The 20,981-nt window shown below is 38.2% G+C and overlaps 1 protein-coding gene across 5 annotated transcripts; it reads right to left on the bottom strand.

Annotated features, from left to right (window-relative positions):
- Positions 1-275: 275 nt before the first annotated feature.
- KBTBD2 (kelch repeat and BTB domain containing 2) lies at positions 276-20,873 on the bottom strand. Of its 5 annotated transcripts, XM_060414778.1 has the most exons (5): positions 20,265-20,516; positions 12,076-12,260; positions 10,801-11,311; positions 5,601-5,766; positions 276-2,975 (listed from the first exon to the last, which is right to left on the bottom strand). In XM_060414778.1, the coding sequence occupies exons 3-5, from the start codon at positions 10,968-10,970 to the stop codon at positions 1,440-1,442; spliced, it is 1,872 nt and encodes a 623-aa protein (XP_060270761.1). In that variant the 5' UTR covers positions 10,971-11,311; positions 12,076-12,260; positions 20,265-20,516; the 3' UTR covers positions 276-1,439. The 5 variants fall into 5 exon arrangements, with proteins under 5 accessions (XP_060270761.1, XP_012032235.1, XP_027824435.1 ...); XM_012176845.4 differs by lacking the exons at positions 12,076-12,260; positions 20,265-20,516 and adding an exon at positions 20,818-20,873; XM_027968634.2 differs by lacking the exon at positions 12,076-12,260.
- Positions 20,874-20,981: the final 108 nt, after the last annotated feature.

Below are 20,981 nucleotides of genomic sequence, written 5' to 3'. Positions count from 1 at the left end.
GAAGAGTGTACAGACTGTGGTTTCCTTTGTTTGGGATAAGGCTTAGGCATCATCCCAAGTTTTTTCAAAAGTACCTAGAGATGATTCTAATAGGCAACTACAGTTGAAAGGCAGTCATTGATCTGTAATTTATGTTGCTACAGTAAGGCTCAAATCAGACAAATAGACATATAATCCCAAAATTCTGAAGAAATCACTGGTAACAAACTAAGCTGACCCCATAAAACTATAATCACACATTAATCATACCATTCTCATCACAAAAGAAAAACAGATTTTGAATATATACAATTTATTTAATAAATTAATATCATTCAAAATACAGTGCCAGAACATTATGCAGTTGAACATGCTAGTAATGTTTGTCATGAAGCACCTGTGCTCATGTTAGATTGGCGGCGGCCCGCTACTGCTAGTGGTTCCTGGGATTAATGCCAGAGCAGCACTAGTTATCTGCTCTTCTGCACCACTAGTGCAGAGAATTCCTGAACAGTTCACTTTCTAATCCTACCCCCCCACACACAACAGGTTAAAAAAAACACACCCTGACAGCTAACAAATATCTATACACAATCACTCTACAGTAATGCTTATTAAATTAAGATGTAATGACCTGGTTAACCCACTCTAAATCTTTAAGATGGAGAAATACAACAGCAGCAGGTAGTATTATGCATGAGCCAATGTTAATGTAATACAGAAAGTGGAGGCATTTACTGATTAAAGCTCCACACAGACCCGCACAATGAGGGACTAGCAATTCTTATTGCAAGCCCAGCAACTTAAGTCCACACCTGGTAATGACCAGCTGATTGGAAGACCTGTATTCTAGATAGACAAGTATAAGTTAGTGAAAAGAGAGTACATGCACCTAATAGTATAGAGTTAGACTGATCCTGCAGTCATACTTTCCCTGTGCAATACCATAAAATGGAAGATCTTCCTCAACTATAGGATTTAGACAACATTTCTATGCCAACATGGACACTAGTGTTAAGTGCAGCTCACTTAACTACACTGAAAAAAACTATATTCCAGGACTTCAAAACAGAAGCACGGGAATGAAATACATTTACCAAAATAACCTCAGCACAATTTGTGATATACCACACTAGGAACAGGAAACTACTTTAATAAGTGAACTTTTGGAACTGTACATACACAGGGCTAACAATGTTAGATAATCCAGATTGTTATGCTCTCATGATACACATAAAAGTTTCTCAATTATTGGATAATCTATTTCATATTATGGAAGCATATCTTTAAGACTCACTGATATATATTATACTGATGCAAATATTAAGTAGGGCATAAAAATAAAATTTATCAAAGATAGATTTTTTTTTAATGTACTCATTCAGTCCTTCCATAGTCTCTCATTAAGCAAAGAAAATGACAAAGCAAACAGACGAAGCGTGCACTCCCTGAACTCCTGACTATACAGGTGGTAGCGCAACCATCTCTCCATCCATTTCAAACTCCTCTGTTCCATCCGGTGAAAAAAGGTAAGTTGGTGGTTTCCATGGAGATTCTTCAAGGCAAGACGGATACAGTTTCCCCACAGTGCATCGAAAATCTCTCCCTAGGTCCCAGAGTACACGTTCAGATATATGTTGCCGCAGAGACCACCGGTCAAGTTCCAGATCGTATTGGTAAGTGACGTACTTAGCTCTCTCATTTAAGTGGGTTTCTCGCATAAACACACACAGAGAATTTGAGATTACAACAGCTCTCACACAGGGATCTGAGTACCTCTTAGCAGGGATGTTGGCTGCCATTTTCCACTCATTTTTATTCACATCATAGACTTCCACAGTTACTGAAGACCCATCTACAGTGCCAGAGGGGAGTCTTATGCCAGAATTAGTAGCAATGTGCAACCCTCCGATATAGAAAATTTTATCACCAAAAGCTGCAGCTGAAGCAAAAGACCTGCTCGTCTGTCTCATGGCCATTTCTACCCATGAATCAGACCTTGGAAAATAACAATACATGAGGTTCAGGGTCATCACATAAATGCAGTCATGAACTACAACTGCTGCACTCCACTGCCAAGCACAAGGCAAAGGGCTTACCATTGTCCATTCATCCTTCTCAGTGTCGTATCTTTCTACAGTTCTCCGATTAAGTTCTCCACCCACACTATCTCCTCCGATTGCATAGATATAGCCTTCACAGCAAACCAAAGATGGCTTTACACGGACAAAAAGCATTGGGGTCTTTGGAAACCAGGTATTTTGCTGTGCATCAAACCAATAAAAGCAATTCACGGTTCTAAAGGCAGTCTGAAGTTTGCTTGTTTTACTGTGATTTGTTTTTGTGTTTTTCAGAGGAACTTGACCACCTGCTATATAGATGTCATTATCAGGTGTTACAACGGTCCCAACCTTATGTAAATCAGCTGGTGGGCTGCATAGCTTATAAACTTTTTCTGCTTGGGGGCTGTAACAGACTGAAGAGTAAAGACTACAAGGATTTTCTGAAGATGCTTCAATGAAAATCATCATCTCCTCTTTAGTCATTCCAAGTCTTGGTTTGAAAAACTTGGGCATGGACTTATACAGACCTTGAACAACTACTGACTTATCATTGGGTGGCAGACCTTGAAACCAAGCTCTCTGTGTTACTTCTGAAAGTGCATCAATTCTGATTTGGCTAAGAACTGAAGACAAATACTGCGATCGTGATTCTGTGTTGTACTCCAGCCACAGCATAGCAGCTTCACGAACTGTCTCCTCCTTTTCTACGTTTAAATTGTCACTACTGAGAATGTCTATCAGTAGATCATGTGACAGCTGCATGAAAGCTTCCTGATGATACACAGCCGTGAACTTGTGCTCCACCATCCTTTTAGCACTTTGTTTTAATTCCTCACAGCTGAACAGATCAGCAAAACTCAACAATCGCACACAATTCTCTGCATTTATTTTTTTAATTAAATATTCTCGACAACGTTGTAACACATCTTCTACCTAAAAATGGGGGGAAAACAAGGCTGATAAGGCAAGCTAGACATTTGCTATGTAACACACAAGTATATTAATCAAATCCTTATACTGTAGTTTTATTTTCAGATACACTTTTGGGCTAAGACATAGTGTCTTCCAGTAATAAAAAAATCTAGAAGACTGTGCAGGGGCTTTCCTGGTGGCTCAGATGGTAAAGAATTTGTCTGCAATGCAGGAAACCTGGGTTCGATCTCTTGGTTGGAGAAGGGAATGGCTACCCGCTCCAGTATTCTGGCCTGGAGAATTCCATGGACAGAGGCACCTGGCAGGCTACAGTCCATGGGGTCACAAAGAGTCATATACGACTGAGGGACTTTCAAAATGTATTGTTTTGCATTTTTCTTCCTGTCTAGTGGCCTACTTAACTGCCCTATTTAGGAGTCGGTATAACATCAGACAGGCTCTTGGGGACTTCCCCAGTGTTTAAGACGCTGAGCTTCCACTGCAGGGGGTGCGGGTTCAATCCCTGGTCAGGGAACTAAAATCCCATATCCCACATGCTACACACAAACAAGACCCCCCAATAAGTGACTCTTAAAAACCTAAACAGCCTAAAGGTAAGGAAATTCATGCATAAGTTAAATACTTTTAGGCTTTAAAAAACATGTAACTGAGAAAACCAAATAAGAACAATGTAAATCAGTACAGGACATGATTATTGTTGAGAAGCGAGAATCTGGTTTTGTCAACGTGTATAAGATATTCATAAAAAAGCAGCAACACACAATGCCTAACAATAGTCATCTGCCTTTCTTACCTGGAGCACTAGGATAACCAATCAAAAGAAAACAGTGCAGTTATAAATAATCTACATTTAACAACCCATCTTAGCCACTCAGTTTCCTAGATTTGTTTTCTCTCAAGACAAAACAGATCTCAGTTGAGTTACAAGTGCTACCTACTATATTTATTCCAGATCACAGTGATTAACTAGAAAGTTTGTGATAAGAAGTCAAGTTGTTTGGATTCAAAACTTGGATAGGCCAGTCAACACTTGTATAATATCAGACAAGTAGCTTTCTTCTCTAAGCCTCAGCTTTCTCCTGCATAAAATGGGGAAATCCTTTAAGTGATTATTTTAGGATTAAACGAGAACTGATATATAGCATTAGTACAGTATCTGGCATATAAAAACATTTCATGCAGTTAATAGTGAAAGCCATGTTGGCAGTCATAAAATGCCCCGTCCCAGACTTGCCAGGGCAACCTTAGTCCTGGAGGCAGAGTCTGGGTTTGAACTGGGTAAGCATATGCCTAAGGATTTCATTAACATGATTAAAAAACAAAAGGTGTCACTATTTACAGTAACAGTGTTCTGAAACCCAAATTTCTTAAAATTCCTCAATTATTTAGCAATTCTAAAAATACCTGCTTTTAGTTTCTGGCTTTTAAAAAAAGTAATGAAATCATTTAAATTATAGAAGACAGTGCTTACAGTAGGCATTTCTCCCTTTTAGGTTTGGATTCAGGATATCAATGTCTTCCATTGTAAAGCACCAGGAAGCTACCATGGGCTTCAGTTTCCCCAGAATTACAGGTACAGTAGGACACTGCACAATTGGGGGGCGGGGAGAAGAGTACATACTAAAAAGCAGGAAAGCTACTTAAACTGGTGCTCAACCAATGTCACTGACGTTTATTCAGCACGCATTTATCCAGTACCCACTAGGTATCATGAACTATGCTACAAAAATTTAACCTTCAGTTTGATAATTCTCCCTTTGGAGAAACTTATTTCTGAAAATACAAAGAATTATTCCAAATAGGAAAAGAAATGAGAAAAATATATTTATTTAGCCACACCATACAGCATGTGGGATCTTAGTTTCCTGGCCAGGGATCAAACCTATGTCCCCTGCAATGGAAGTGTGAATTCTTAACCAATGGACCACCAGCAGTCCTGGAAAATATTTTTATATGCCTCTTAAAATTTAAAAGAAACACTGAAGGGTGAAAGTCCCTATTGGTCCAGTGGTTAAGATTCTGCTTCCACTGCAGGGAGCATGGGTTCCACCCCTGGTTCAGGAACTAAGATTCCACAAGCCACATGGCATGGCCAAAAATAAAAATGTTGAAGGGGAAACAAAGAGTGAGAGAGTGAAACAATTTATCATATGTAAATATATCATCACTTTTTCTTTTAGTTTAATTCTTAATAGCTCAGTGTGTTCTCATGCTATTACAAATATCTGTTTGATAACTTCTCTTAAGAATCTTGACATTTTCCATGAAAAGTAATACCATCAGAAATTAGCATAGCTAAGCTTTTAACCAAAACACCAAAGCATTTAAATTTAGTAACACTGTTAAAAACTTTTTACTTGAGATCTAAATTCTGTGGTATACTAGGCAAAATATGAAACTATTATGAAATTTTCACCTATCTTTTCAGTAAAGTTCCCATCATAAAACTAAGTTTACTAGATGATCAAATTCTATTGTTTTTCTTTTATACATTTTAAAAAGAAAAACTTTACACTCTAAAATCTGTGATAAAATTACATAGCTATAATACATCACTGATAAAACAATGCTTCTTAAGAAAAATAAACCACAGTTAACACATACAACTGAGAGAAAACTGCTTACCTGCAGGAAGCAAGCTGTTTCATAAAGCTGTTCTACAGTGCTGTCATTTATTGCCAAGTTACCCGTGTATGTATAGGTTATTATTATCTGTAAGGTGGCTGAATCCACATTCCTCAGATGTATGTGTGTCTGTTTGCTTTCACTCAGTCCACTCATGAACATGGCCCTACAGTAAGGGTGGGAGGGGGAAACAAAAGTAGAGCTAAAAACAAACACCAAAACTAGACCACAGAGAATATTTATTTAGGGTATCTGCTGATGGACAACTTATAGGGAAAAACTTTTGGGGGAGGCAACAGAAAAGTATAATTCAGTGCCAAAGCTATACCAAACTTTTCTACTATGCCATTCTGAATGATAATGTCAAAATTAATTTACTCCTTATATTCACACAATGGAATTTAGCAACGAAAGAAACTCTTTAATATGTACACAGACAAACCTTAAAATCATTATAGCCAGTGAAAGGCAGATACAAAAGACCACATACTGTATGATTCCATTTATATGAAATATCCCCCCAAAGCAAATATACAGAGGCAGAGGGGAGAGTAGGAGTTACCTAGGGCCATGGGTAAAAAAGGTGAGTGTACATAAAGTGACAGAAATATTTCAAATTAGATTGTAGAGATGGCTGTATAGCTCTTTAAATATACTAAAATACTTAATTGTATGTAAATTAGCTCTCAACAAAGCTGTTAAAATTTCAACTTACTCAAATGATTTCCTAAAAATATGCAGGACAGTTTCCTAAAAAATTACATGCAGGAAAATATGCTGTAAAGGAAATTATGTTATGAAGAATACAAACTAAAATGTCCACATATAGGGAAGAGATGAAAAAAAATGCAAAGAGTATTACTGAACATATAGAAAAGCCTATAGTGATCTAAAGTGTGGTATCACAACAACTAGCCTGGGCACCTCAAGGACAAGATTAGAAACACTTTAAAGTGGATGAAGTAGTCAGTCAGGGTAGAATATAAGAACTTTTTTTGGGGGGAGACTGCTGAACCTAAGAGGTTCAGGCATTTAGATCACAGAAGGCTTAAATGAGACCCAAGAGGGAATTCCCTGGCGGTTCAGTGGTTAGGACCCAGTGCTTTCACTGCTTGGGCTTGGGTTCAATCCTGCATCGGGGGAAAGATCATGCAAGCCCAACAGCAGAGCCAAAATTTTTACTGAACTTCCTTGTAGATAATGAAGAATGCTGAAGGTTCTGAGCATGGATTCACTAGCATAATAAAACATTCTAGAATGAATACTCCATACTGACAGATCTCAAAAGCCAAAGCGGGGAGGCCAGAAAACTGCTTTGTAGGCTACTGTAATAATCTATGTTAGAAGAACCATCTGACTGAGGATGGCAGAAATGGATACAAAAGCTTTTACAAAAAACCCAACAAGATCAGGTGCTTTTCTGAACATTGGTGATAAGAATAGAAGTAGATTGTTGTTTTTTAGTTGCTAAGTTGTGTCTGACTCTTTGCGACCCTGTGGAATGCAGCATGCCAGGCTCCTCTGTCCTCAACTATCTCCCAGAATTTGTTCCAATTCATGTTCATTGAGTGGGTGATGCTATCTAACCATCTTGTTCTTTGCTGCTCCTTTCTTAGATAGGAAAAGAATCAAAGCTAGCTCTTTATTTTCAAGTAAATGCCTGAAAAAAAATATTGTTAACCATTGAGAGGAAAACTGTAAGATGGAGGAAAAAAGTTAATCTTGTAAAAAAAAAGCTGAGTTAAATTTTAGATATGTTTAACTGAAGGTGTGGGCAGCTGAGTCAAATAGAAATAATACAATAACCAATTAAGTATTTAATATTACTGAAACTATGAAGGTCAGGCATTAATGCAATAGACTGTGAATTATCTACAAAATGTCACGTGTTAAAGCCAAGTTAAGTTACATGAGCGAGACTAAAAAACTAAAAGAAAAACCCACCCAGATTCCCAATGGCCAACCTGAGGTAGAGTTCTATTAGAAGAAAAAGTAAGAATGACAAAAGGTTGAGAAACATTCATCAGAGAAATAAGAACAAGCCAGTCAGTATAATGCTACTCTGGGCAAGGCAAGCAGGGTGTCAAAAACTAGAGCCTCAAGGGAAACAAATGCAGCAAAAGTAATTAGGAAAGCACTGGTGACTTCTGGTGTAGCTCACAAGGAGCAGCAAGAACAGCAGCTAACTTGAGGCAGTTAGGAAATGGAAAAGTGGCAGTCAGGGAATAGAAAAAGGGAATGAAAACATCAATCAGGGTATCTGAAAACTGCCTCCCAAAGAATACAGAATGGCCATAAATAAACCTAATCAAAGTAAAGGAGAACAGGAATTATTCTCGAAAAACATCCAAGATGTAACAAGAAAACGCTAAGAAAAGCACCTAAGACTACTGGTGGCACTTGTTTCACAAGACACTTCTCTCACATGGGCGATAAGCAAAAGCAACCTGAAAAGAGAATTACAAGAGAGCTGAGCAAAAATGGAAGATTTAGGGGTCATGTGCTTTTTCTCTGTTCCAATAGAAGGTAGTTAACTTTGGAAGAGGAAGTAGGTCAAGAGAACAGCTGACTATACAGATGACACTGAGACTGGTTATTCCAGGCTATAGTTTAAGGCACCAGAATAAACGGACTTCTGTAAAGGATCTATGCTTCCCAAAGACGAAAGACACTAGGGGAAGCTGAGCCAACTTGATCATAAAAATCTGAAACAGGCTTTTCAAAGAAAGAATAAATGCTGAATTGCATAATATTACAGCAGGCTGAATTACCATGGTGAGAGAGGTGCTGAGTAATTCTCAAGTAATCCCTTTCACTTGGCGTCTACTGTATATGTTACTAAGAAGTAGAAACTATTACTTCAGAGGTTCTCGGGATTTTAAAAGTTTTTTTTGATTCTTGGTGGAATGAAACTGGTAAACTGCAAAAGAATGTACCTAGTTCAAAGGACAAAATTTCTCATAGGAAATTTCTAATGGTTAAATTGATAGCGATATATGTAAGGATACTGAAATCTACAAAGTTGTAAGCAGAATCCAGCTGAAAAAACCTGGGAAAAGATCAAGTCATTATTGTGGGAATATATAATAACTATCTATCCAGTCCAGAGAAAAGATATATATAGGAGGAAAAATTAATATATGTGGTTTGGTCTTGTGGATTATGAAATTGGCCCAGACACAGGATTGTAAAGATGGATGGATTTAACCCCAAACATGGGCAGAACTATTCTTTCTACTGTTACTTCAAATCCCTATTATCTGATTTGCTTTAGGGAGAATATATTCTCTTAGAACACCAAAGATGCTAAAGAAGGGAACTAACTAGTGATAATAACAGCAGCCTTAAAGAGATTGTGTTGCTTTTCAAATTGTGATACTAATGAAATATTTAAACTTTTTATTTAGCCTTCCAGGAAGCCAATTCCAACCCAGTTAGTTAAAAGATAAAAGAATAACCTCATGGCTAGAGAATTTAGAGAACAGTGTGTTGTCTACACAATGAAAAATAAAGTTAACAAGGAAGAAAAAAGGTAAGACACCTAACCCATAATTACATGTGTTACCTTCCTGATAAAGATGACAATTAAGCAAAAAGAATTTCTGCACAGGTTTAAAAGTTACACAAGACAACTACTAGGGTAATAACCACAGAAGAGTCTATGATTACAAATACCAATCTGGAAATCCACAAGTCATAAAGTTTCCAATAAAGAATAATCAATTCATAATTAACAGCCATTAAAAAGGGAGAACTAAAAAAAAAAAAAGGAAACTAATGGACCTAGGTTTGACTGAATCTGTAACTGAATTCCTGACACTATCTACTAAGCCAAAGGGGATGAAAAAACAAAAACAATCCTGACAATCACAATCACCTGGGAAGCTCTTAAAATAACACAAATCCTGAAACTCTAACTCGGACCCACTGAGTTAGACCCAGAAGAATCATAACTTCTGGGTTTGAAATCCAAGAATCTCTATCTGTAGAAACACGAGAGGATTCTAAGGATCCTCTCTAGGTCTATTAGGTTTTCTAGAATCACTGTTTGCAAATATGCTAAGTCTTCTATGATAAAAATAGTTTCAATGTCTGAAACTATGAAATATCCACAGTTAAACCTGAAAAAACAGCAGGCACAGCAAAGCAACTGACAAGGCAGTCTGGGCCTAAGCTTCTATAATCATCATGAGATGTGTTATACTGGGGAATGTGAAGTTTCTACACCTTCCTCTATGTTAGCTTTGAAAAGTTAAGATTATACCTGTCCTGTCTATAGCTGCCACTAAAAAGCAGCATAAAGTAAGTTTCACTGATGATAGCCACTTAAAGCCAGCTAAGATTTGTTGTACAAATATACCAGTCCACATTTAACTCATCTTTATTCATTCTGTCCCTTTCAAATATTAAGTAAAGATTCAACCTAAGGGCAGTGACCAAACATAGGAATTTCTATGCCTTAATTCTATTCCTCCCATGAAATACGTAACAAAGGAAAACCTACCTTAAAAAGATTAAAAGTTGTAAAAAGTCATAAAAATGTAAAGTTTTCTGTATAATTAGCAAACAATTAAATCAACTTCTAAATTCTGAGGCACAGAGAACATTATCAGTTATTAACTATTTCAATCTGGGAAGAAGTCTGATAAGGCTAAAAAGATATCACAAATGATCAAAGTAACCAACAGTGAGCAAAAAATTCACTTTTTCAAAGGAAATAAAAGTCCTTTAAAAATTAATAATAACAAAAAAATAATTTTAAAAAAAGTCCTTAACACATCTAAACACTACCAATTATCTTCTAGAAGTTATTATCAAGTATACAGTAACTCTTAAATTCATAACATTTTAAAATCTTATGAGTAAGTGAAAATTACACCATTCATTTTCCTTTCTCTTTCAATGAAAAAAACAGTACTGTATTCTGAACCTTCTTGCTTCCGCATCATTAAACTTAACCTTAATTTCAAATTTCTTGTATTTAATCTTTGTAAAACCTTCCCTTGCCTGTCCCTTATTTACACACACAGGAGGTGACTGGCAAGCACTTTATCACCCAAATAGAAAATTTAGGCAAAACATTAAGACATCTAATTTTTTAAATTTTAAATAGTGTTTAAAATAATTTCTATCAAAAGATTAAAACAAGCTAACATTCTGCACTTGAAATTACAAACTAACCAAGATTAAAAGTACTTACCTAAAGTAAGAGCTACATGTTGCAAGAACCATCTTATGACAAGGGAATTCAGTGCCCTCAACAATTAACACTATGTCAGTAAACAACTGCTGTTCATAAAACAATTTTAACTGCTCCAACAAGGACACAGCATATTCAGTATTGATCTGCTTCTCCTCTTGAGTGGACATGACTGTATTCCATTAATATCTCCAGGAACAGATTAGAATAAAGTCAGTCTTACTGATGGAAGGTCAAGTGAATGCTTCAGAAATAAAAAAAGGAGAAACTCTGCTTGCTGATATCTGCAGCATTCAGAACCAAGACTGACACACTCACTAATGAATAGTATCTTGCTATAGGCTTAGAATCACTACTAGGTCATCCTGTGTTAATTAGGTTCTTCAGAGTTTTTCAACACAGTCTGCACACATCTTGCTCAAATCTGCAACTGTTGTTCATCTCAAAAGAGAGTAACACACGAGGTAGATTTTGTGGCAACATCCTATGTTTGGTGGATCCTCTGAAGTAACTAAAAAAAAAATATATATCAGTCAGAGTATCTAGGCCAGTACATTTTTAGAATACAATGTTTAAGCAGACTTACATATGAATTACATTTTTTTGAAGTTCAACTTTAGACATTACCATAAAAATAAAACATGAGAAAAGGAATACTTTAAAAGTTTATTACATTTGTAGTTTTAAGTTATCTTTTTGACTTCTATAAAAAATTTAAACATTTCAGAAAGTAAAGAACATATCAATATGCATACATTTATGAAGTTCTTTAAAAACAAAAACATACAGTATGACAAAATAGAGAAATATATTACATGAAGACTTCATATTATACAAAAATGCATGTTCACAAAATGTGTAAATTTAAAATTTTCAGGAGATTCAAGTCCAGTTTTTAGACAATTCATCTGGAAGAATTCCCCCAAATTGCCAAGATATCTGAGTGAAAGGGAGGCAAGTCTTTCCTTATGACTTATCAAATATTAAAATATATTAACAGTTCTACAGTAAAGGCAAGTAAATAAACCCAAGTAAATATAATACACTCAAGTTAAAAGAAAAGGTATTAGATATGATAAAGAAGTCTTCAAAGTAGAAGACTGGTTATTCCAACAAATAACACTGGACACCCCCAGGAGGAAAAAACAAAATCCAATACCATTCATCAAAGAAATTCCAGCTGCATTAAAGTTTAATTTTAAAATATTATTTGGAAATAAGTATTTATAACATATGGCAGGGGAAGGCAATGGCACCCCATTCCAGTACTCTTGCCTGGAAAATCCCATGGACGGAGGAGCCTGGTAGGCTGCAGTCCATGGGGTCGTGAAGAGATGGACACAGCTGAGCGACTTCACTTTCACTTTTTCACTTTCATGCATTGGAGAAAGAAATGGCAACCCACTCCAGTATTCTTGCCTGGAGAATCCCAGGGACAGGGAAGCCTGGTGAGCAGCCATCTATGGGGTCGCACAGAGTCGGACACGACTGAAGTGACTTAGCAGCAGCAACGTACAGCAAATGAATTACAAATAAGGAAAAATAATGTATAATATAGAGTACTAATAGTTAAAAGACTATCACCTGTTTCCTAATTAGATGATTCTTAGTTCCATAATCAGAAAGTCAAGTGCTGTTGACATGAAAACTATAAAAATATTTGACCATCATTTGCAACTACTACAACTTTTTCTCACAAAAATATCATCCATCTCTCAAACAGGTCACATTGTACTTCGGGCCAACCTATACTATTACATAAACTGCTAACCTGATGCAGACTGTCAAATTTCCAGCCAAGTAAAGTATAAGGAAGTAACTAAAACAGGTGCAAAGCCAGAGACTTTGGGTCATTTAAGGTAATGACTTTGCTCTTCCAGATCTGAAAGTTACCCTATAAATCTAAGTTTACTGCACAACCTCTAAGGCTAATGATACCTAAAATCACTGGCTATTTTCATATATTAATAATGCAGCAAGGCCCAGTGTTAGTGAGTGTGTTAGAAATGAGCATTTTTACACAGGAGTGTAAGTTGATACATACCTCCAAGCCCTTAATCAAAACTCTTAGAGCCAGCTATGTTCTGGAATTTAGGATCTCTCAAATCTTATAAAGGTAATGTGGTACATATATCATGTACTACAAGCAGTCTGGGACAGAACTCCATAACTGAACATCTATTTTCACTGAGGGAAATGTGAATAGTATGAAAAATAATACTATATAGAGTCTCATTACTTCAGATCAAGTTTTACAAAACGAAATTTTTTTAACTTGATATTAAGAGCTTTTTGAATATCAGAACTGCAAAGGAAATATTACAGAAGATTTAATATTTGGCACTGTAAATGCTTATTATCTCAATCTTTCAATTCTGCCTCTAAAAATTTATCTGACAGAAATGTATATATTGATAGGCTAAAATTCCTAACCCCAGCTGTAGGACCCCAAATTGTCCCCATCCATGTTTAAACCAGGTGACAGGAGCTGCTGGCCAGGGCCAGGATGGATTTAGATGACACACTACACTCCAGAATTCCTTGCAGGGTAGCTATACAGGTTCACTCTGATTATTTCTCTAAGACTTCATACTCTCTGAACCTGATTTTTTTTGCAGTTCCTTTTCTGAGCCCCATTTATGTATGTCTCCATTTTATTAGATTTTATTTCTTTCTATCATATTCATGATACTGTATTAAAACAATACTAGTCTGGTTTTAGAAAATTACACGGTGAGCCAACTTTATACAATCTTATTGTCACTGCTTTATACACCCCCAATTTCCATCCCTCCCTTTGAAATCTAGGGTACACTGTCTTCCTAACAATTTTTATTTAAGATATCTCAACATTAAAATAGGCAGCAAAAGTCATTCAGACATCATATAAATTTAATAATTTACACAGATCAGTATCCAGTACAATTCAAAATAAAATTAAGTGTTGCTTTTCTGGGAACATAAGAGTTCAAAATGTATTAACTGAAAGTGTAAAAAATGGCAAAGTTTAAGATGGCCAACAAATAACCTTCAAAAGGTCCTTAAAAGCAATATACTACACACTCTGAAACATATCACAAAGTCTGAACTATCCTACTTAATAACCAAAGATTGGACACATTTTACAAACTTCCCCTTAATTCCCAGGTATCAATGAAACTGTTTACTTAATTTTCGATCATAAATTAATGGCTACTTAAATTTAACTCCACAAATGTTTTTTGGGTATTTACTAAGTGCTGGTCATTGTACTGTAAGTACTCAGACTGAGAGCTGCCAACTATGAGAGCTCCAAGACACTAAGTCATTTACTCTTACTACAGCCAAAACATGTCTATCATTTAAAAAGAGTGTCTTTATTCTGGACAAACTAGGTAGGCAAAAGAATAAAATCTAGCTGTCATGATCTTTCATTTCCAAACTTTTGATAGAGAAGTAATACAAGAAATTTTATCCTTTACCCTAAGAACAACTGTAGCCACAAGTAAAATGAGCAAAGGAGGCAGCTGGCATTTGTCCCCCTGTTAACAGTGGTTCACACACAGAGGAAAGAAATATTTACTGAAGACTTACTTAAACCTTCTAAATTTTGTTAACATATGCAATGCTTACTTAATTAAAAAACTCAAACTTTCAAAAGGTATACTACTTTCTTTTCTCATCATAAAGACAAAATATTTTAGGATTTGTAAGCAGAGTCTTTGTCTCAAATACTAAAGCTGCTGCAGTCTGAAAACAGCGAAGTCAACATATAAAGGAACGGACATGATTCAACAAATGTTCTCTACAAAAACGGACTACAGGATAAATGTACCAATCTCTGTTTTAGGCTGCTTCTTGATCAAATATTAAGAATTTTTTTAAAAGGTGGTAACAAAAATACACACTTCAAGATATTTTCCCCAGAAGAATGTTTCCCCTTCAAGTCATAAAAACAAGGAAAAAGCACAAACCTTAAATGCTTGAAAGTTGAATTAAATATAATTCTTAATCTAACCTGTCTGTATTCCACCTTTCAACTGAAATATTTTAACATCTCTTACCTAGTCACACAACCACTTTCCCTACTTACTACAGGCTCAGTCAACTTTTGAAACACTTTTAAAAAATCCAGTGAGTATCCTTTATTTAGGTTAGAAAAAAAGGACTTTTCTAATCTGCTGAAAGAAACCCACAATGAGGGGGAAAAAAAAAAAACAATTTTAGAGTCAAAAACACTTAAATTTCTTTCTTTTTTCAAATCAAATCAACTACATCATTTCTGGAGAAGGAAATAGCAACCCACTCCAGTATTCTTGCCTGGAGAATCCCATGGACAGAGGAGTCTGGCAGGCTATAGTACCAAAGGTAGCAAAGAGTCGGACACAATTGAAGGGACTTAGTAGGCACAACTTATTTATATATATTTGAAATACAGAAGATGTGTACAAAACAATTCTGTGTAAAGACATCCAATGAACACGTGGATTCAGCAGATGAACTGATGGCCAAAGACTTGGAATCCACTATCAGCTGACACATTTCCAGGTATCAGGCAACTTAAGATGAATAGAAAGGTCCTATAATTTAAAGGTAGTTGTCAGGACAATATTTCACAGTGAGAAAAGCCAACTAGAAAAAGCATTAAATGGGAGTCATACAGACACAGTATAATGACATTCAGAATCTAACAAAGTAAAATGTACTCTGGCATAAAAAGTATGGTTAGAATGCTATATACAGGATGATATCCTTTCTTCTACTCTTCATCAACTTTCTGCAAGTAAGTAGAGAACAAAGACCAACTTATGTTTTAATCTAAAAGCTTCCTATTAAGAGTAGGATTGCAACTGAGAGGAAAAAAAAAAAGCAAAAACTTGGATTCTAACATTTTTTTTAGGCTACCCAAGTCTCCAAGGTTCTACTGAGTGAATTTTGCCACACAAGATAGTTTCAGAGCATTCTGTTATTAAATGGTCATCAGGATTAAATCAGTCAACAATCCATAGCAATACACACAATTCTACTTAAAAATCTGAAATACCTCTTACAGAAAGTTGTTTCAATACTTTTCCTCCCTTGCATAATCAATGTGACTATAAATTTTGTAGGGGAAGCAAATGTATCTAACGTTACTTTGAAATCTAGTTTTCATTCCCACAAGTGTGTCATTTATAGTACCTTTCCACAGAATAGCTACAGAAACATAGTCAAAGTGAAGTGAAGTCACTCAGTCGTGTCCGACTCTTTGCGACCCCTTAGACTGTAGCCTACCAGGCTCCTCTGTCCATGGGATTTTCCAGGCAATAGTCCTGGAGTGGACTGCCATTTCCCTCTCCAGGGGATCTTCCCAACCCAGGGCTTGAACCCAGGTCTCCCGCATTGTAGACAGACGCTTTACCGTCTGAGCCACCAAGGAAGTCCCAATAGAAACATAAACAGATACAAAACAAGTTTTCCCAATGTTATACAGACAAGATCTGGAGGATAAAGAATAAAGGACTGAATAACTACTGAATGTGAAAATGAGACTGATCAGCAATTAACAGAGCTGATTACGTGTGAAACCAGGAAGGATAAGAAGATAGGGTCATTGTTCAGTCACTAAGTTGTGTCCTCCTCTTTTGAGACCCTATAGATTATAGCCTGCCAGGCTCTTGTCCATGGGATTTCCCAGGCAAGAATACTGGAGTGGGCTGCCATTTCCTTTTCCAGGTGAAAAAACGGAGGAGGTTGCAAACAGCGACTGCACAAAAACTACACAGTAATGATGAAACAGTGATAAAGAGCAAGAGCAGTGGACTACAGGTCATCACCTGTATGCAGCACTTTCAAGTTGTATATTATTAACTTAGGTGATGCTCTAACTTCCAGTGCTACAAATGTCAATATAGAAGATCTAAACTTGTTAGAAAAAATCCAAGGCTATTCTAATGTCAAGTATTGCCAAAAAATTAGAGCATGGACTGTGGAGCCAAATTACTTGGGCTGAAATCCCAACTCTGCAACTTACTAGTTGTGTGACCTTTCATAAGTTATTTCCTTTTTGTGCTGTAGTATGCTCATGTGTAAAATGCGGGATAAAAACAGAATTCTTCTCAACTGGATTAAGGATTAAATGAGCTCTATGGAGAGTTTGGAGCAGTGCCTGACACACAGAACTACTACTCTGTGCAAAAAAAATAATTTGTAATTATTTTACTTAACACACTCACTTACTGGTCAAGCTTTTTGTAGTACCTTCACACCTTCTCAACCTTCATACCTACACAGGTCTGAGTCCTAATTACAAGGTTTCAACACTCAAACACAGTTCTCTTTTTGCCTTGGGTGAATACCATTTTAGATAAGAAAATTTTTTTCAAAGATTTTAGGGAGTATTTTTGATGGTACAAATCATGAAACATACCAGTACAACAAAGACTAACCTTGAGAAGGCTGATGCCTGTGCAAAAAAATAAGTGATAGCCAGGAAGGCACCAGTCATAGAACAAGCCTTTCTTCATTTCAGTGAAAAGATAGGTTTCTGCTTCAGGGAGGACAATATATTGGTGCTAGAAAGAGTTTGCCTTCAAGTTATCAAAACAACCCTGACAGTTGGGAATGTTTGGAAAACCACTTCATCTTCAAATTGATTGTCAACTACTACACAAACAGAATTTTCTGGAATTGTGACAAACATCAATTAAAAAACAAACACCCTGACTTTTAAAGAATGTATGAGTTTGAGACATTTCAGTACAGCTTCCTCTACTCTAATAAAGTTCAGAACCTAGGTCTACTCCTTCTTGACCCCTTTTCCAACGAGTGTGAAAAGACTACCTGACTCCATCAAGTTAATTATGCTCAGTATCCCAAGTAAAGTCAGGTCACAAGAATAGGCTTCTGTTCTACATTACGATCAGTAAGTTATCTCACTTTAAAAAAATTAAACAACATAAAGGAAACACCATTTGTGATAGAATAATTATGACTGAGGTCTGTCCTTTTATTTTGGTTATCACTTTTCTTTTTTCCCCTCAGCTCTGCAGACTTAAGAAAGCTGAAGAAATATAAAGTAAAACTGACCTTAACTTTTTCAATAGGATTTCATTTTTCACCAAATCAGTGATTGTTTCCAATCACAATAACAAAACTATTTCCCAAATATTAAATATATTCATGAGGTCATTAAGGGCACAATCACTTAACAACAATTATGGCTACTTAAGTTTCTCAGTTCCTAAAAAAAAAATAAAAAGAAGGGTAAACTGAGAAATACCTAGACTCCCCTGCCAACCATGGAACCTATTTACACGTTACCACTTGTCAGTAAGTATGGGAGGGAATGGAGCTGAGGGGGAAAAAAAAAGGGAAGAACTGAAAAAGTATCTCTCATTAAATGGTAACATTTTCTCCCAGTCTCCTACTATAATCCCTCCTTCCCACACAGAAGAATCTAGGTGCTGAAAAATCCTGGCAAGTGAACAGGGAGTAAGCTTCACATATTTAAAAAGTTACTTGAAAACAACCTATCATTTTTAATACCCTGAGTAATTTGAACATAAACTGCTCTATTCAATCTACAAAACTGAAAATGATTAAGACTAAGATATAATGAAGGACTTTGGTATTTCCATTCATATTTTTTATGACATCAGGACCAATCCTTTTTCCTGCTCTTAGAAATACAAGCAAGAAGAAAAACAACTCTTTTCTAAGTAAATGAGTAAAATCTTTGGGAAAACCAAATAATCCTTTGCCTTTTAAGACTGCATTCAAATTTCTATAAATTTACCATTCACTTTAAACACATTCAGTGTTCAATGTTTGGATGTTATGAAATAGCTAATTATTTCCATTAACTAGGAGAAAGAAAATTTGTGGAGGAGCGTGGACTGAAGTACTGACACCTCTATTCCCAACCACCTCCTTAAGCGCCATGTGAATAACCAAAGCTAGCTGATTCTGCGGTAATGCTTAGGAGAGCAAAAAGGAGAGAAGAGTTACAGCACTTAAAACTCTTCCGACAAAGAGCTGTCTGTAGAGAAAAAAGAACCATGCAGAAAAGCATGAGCTATAAACCAAGCTCAACAGGAATGCCACAGCCCTGGTACTGTTTACTGAGGACAACAACCTCTTGAGAATTTCAGGGCCCCATCTAAAGGGGCTTCAATAAGCACTAGACCAACAAAAGATCAAAGTAAAGAAGTAATCTTAATATTAGCAAAATTCCACATCATCAAGGCTGGAAAACAATTGACTGGTTAGACTTTTCAATTTACTTTCGGTCAGAAAAAGTCCTTCCTAGGGAAAAAAAAAAAAGAAGGAAAAAAATCCTAACCTAAGGTTAACTAAAGTAAGCCACTCACAATTTCGAGATTTGAAGTTCATACGACTCAAAAACTCAGGCAAAAAAATCACAACACAGCGGGAAGCAAAACCAACCAACCAACCTTACTTTAAAATAGAGAACCACTGTTAATTCCACGTTGTTGATTAGTGGTCTCAATAGAAAAGATAAAAAATAACTGTAGTCAGAGTACACTGCTGATAGGGTTGTTTCTAAATGCCTGAATGCTAAGTGAGCCAGACGTACAGATTCATGTTATCAACAACACGTGACGTCCTGTACCCTACGTTTTTACAACGCTGATACTTTAGCTAGATATTTCACAGAAACATACCCTTTCACAGGTAATTTTACATTTTCGATTCTTTTTCTATTTTCATTTTGACGGGGTCATCCGTGGCATCGAACAACTCTAGATATTTCTGAGTGGTATATTATTCTCCCTTTGAAGTAGTAGAAAGTGAGCTTTGATTAATAAACCAGGAGAAATAAAAGAGCCGTTAACTCAAAATCACCGCTCCACATCGGGATAGTCTACTCCACGGCTTCTTAATTCACAGGGAGAGAAAGGTGGTCGAGTTCAAATAACTTAAGAGATTTCAGTCTAAAGTAAATACGTACACAATTTTCCGTTTCAAAGAGCAGCTTCTGCTTTCTTTTTAAGATCATCAGTAGACCCACAATGGGACCTCTGTTAATCTAGACATCTCTTGGTTACTTAAGAAGTACCGGACAAGGAAAAAACGCAGGGCTTGCCCTCCTACTGTCTACCGTCTCGCGAACACGTCGCGAGTAGTCAAGGGAAACAGCTTGATTTTGGCAACGCGGGCTCCAGCCGGGGCCAGGGCGCCGCCCGGGAGACCCGCGGCCGGAAACGCCCCCGCGAGCGACTCGCTCAGCCGCCCCTGCCCCAAGCACCGGCCGGACGCCGGGCCGCAGCGGGGCCGCCGCCGGGTGTGGACAGAGGCGCCGGCCGCCCGCGCCCATCCCCCGCCCGCGGCGGAAACGTCTCCGGTTTGAAAGATGCCGCCGCAGCCGCCCCCTGCCCGCCGAGCCACAAAGGGCCGAACCCCCTCCAGCCGCGGCCCTCCTTCCCTAGCTCTCCACAGGTCGCCCCCGGGTCCCCCGCCCGGAGCTGGAGACGCCTGCTCACCCGAGTCCCTCAGTCCTGAGGGTTTGGATCCAGTGCGGCCGGCGGCCCCGAAGACGCTGGGCCCCAGGAGCGCGGCGGCGGGGGCGTGGCCCTCCCGCGGCGGCTAGGGCCGGGGTCTCGCCTCCGCCTCCCTAAGAGGAAGGCTGGCGCCGCCGCCTCCCCTTCCTTCCGGTTTCCCCTCGCGCCCTCCTTCGGCCGCTCAGTCCCGAGCGGAAAACTGCGTCCTCTTCGGGCGCCGCCGCACGCTCCTCTGGGCCCGACCACCGCCAGACTCCTCCCCCGGGAGCCGCGCCGCCCGCCCTCACCGCCTCGTCAGCCCCGGGGCCGCGAGACGCCTGGCTTGCCGCTCCCACCCCGCCCCTGCGGCGCGCTCTCGCCCTCTTGGCGGGCCCCTTTCGAGACCCGGGGACGCGCGGACAGCGGACCGTGGGCCAGCCTTCTCCAGGTTTCTTTTCCCGCCGCGCGCGCCCAGGCGCGCGCCTAGCACCACAAACGTCGGTTTCGCAGTTTCCCGGGTTCTTGGGACCACCCCCCCAACCCCGCCCGCCCTTACCCTCGCTTCCCCCGCCCTTTTCCTTTGCTAGATCCCACCGGAAAGCCAAAACAATTGGGTCCGCGCAGGCGCGTGGAGGAAGCGGAAAGAGCAGGAAGGGCGGGGAAGGCGCGAGGTGACGGGGAAACGCTTTTGAAGGGGTTTCCCTGGGAAGGTCAGCGGAG

The sequence above is a fragment of the Ovis aries genome, chromosome 4 (assembly GCF_016772045.2).
Source record: "Ovis aries strain OAR_USU_Benz2616 breed Rambouillet chromosome 4, ARS-UI_Ramb_v3.0, whole genome shotgun sequence".
NCBI lineage: Eukaryota > Metazoa > Chordata > Mammalia > Artiodactyla > Bovidae > Ovis > Ovis aries.
This window is presented reverse-complemented; position numbering and strand designations above follow the sequence as displayed.

Excerpts from the sequence above, each read along its gene's own strand:
- KBTBD2 (XM_012176845.4), bottom strand. The coding sequence starts at position 10,970 with ATGTCCACTCAAGAGGAGAAGCAGATCAATACTGAATATGCTGTGTCC. Across the intron at positions 5,767-10,800 it reads ACATGTAGCTCTTACTTTAG|GGCCATGTTCATGAGTGGAC; the intron begins GTAAGTACTTTT and ends CCCTTACTGTAG. Across the intron at positions 2,976-5,600 it reads AAACAGCTTGCTTCCTGCAG|GTAGAAGATGTGTTACAACG; the intron begins GTAAGCAGTTTT and ends CCCCATTTTTAG.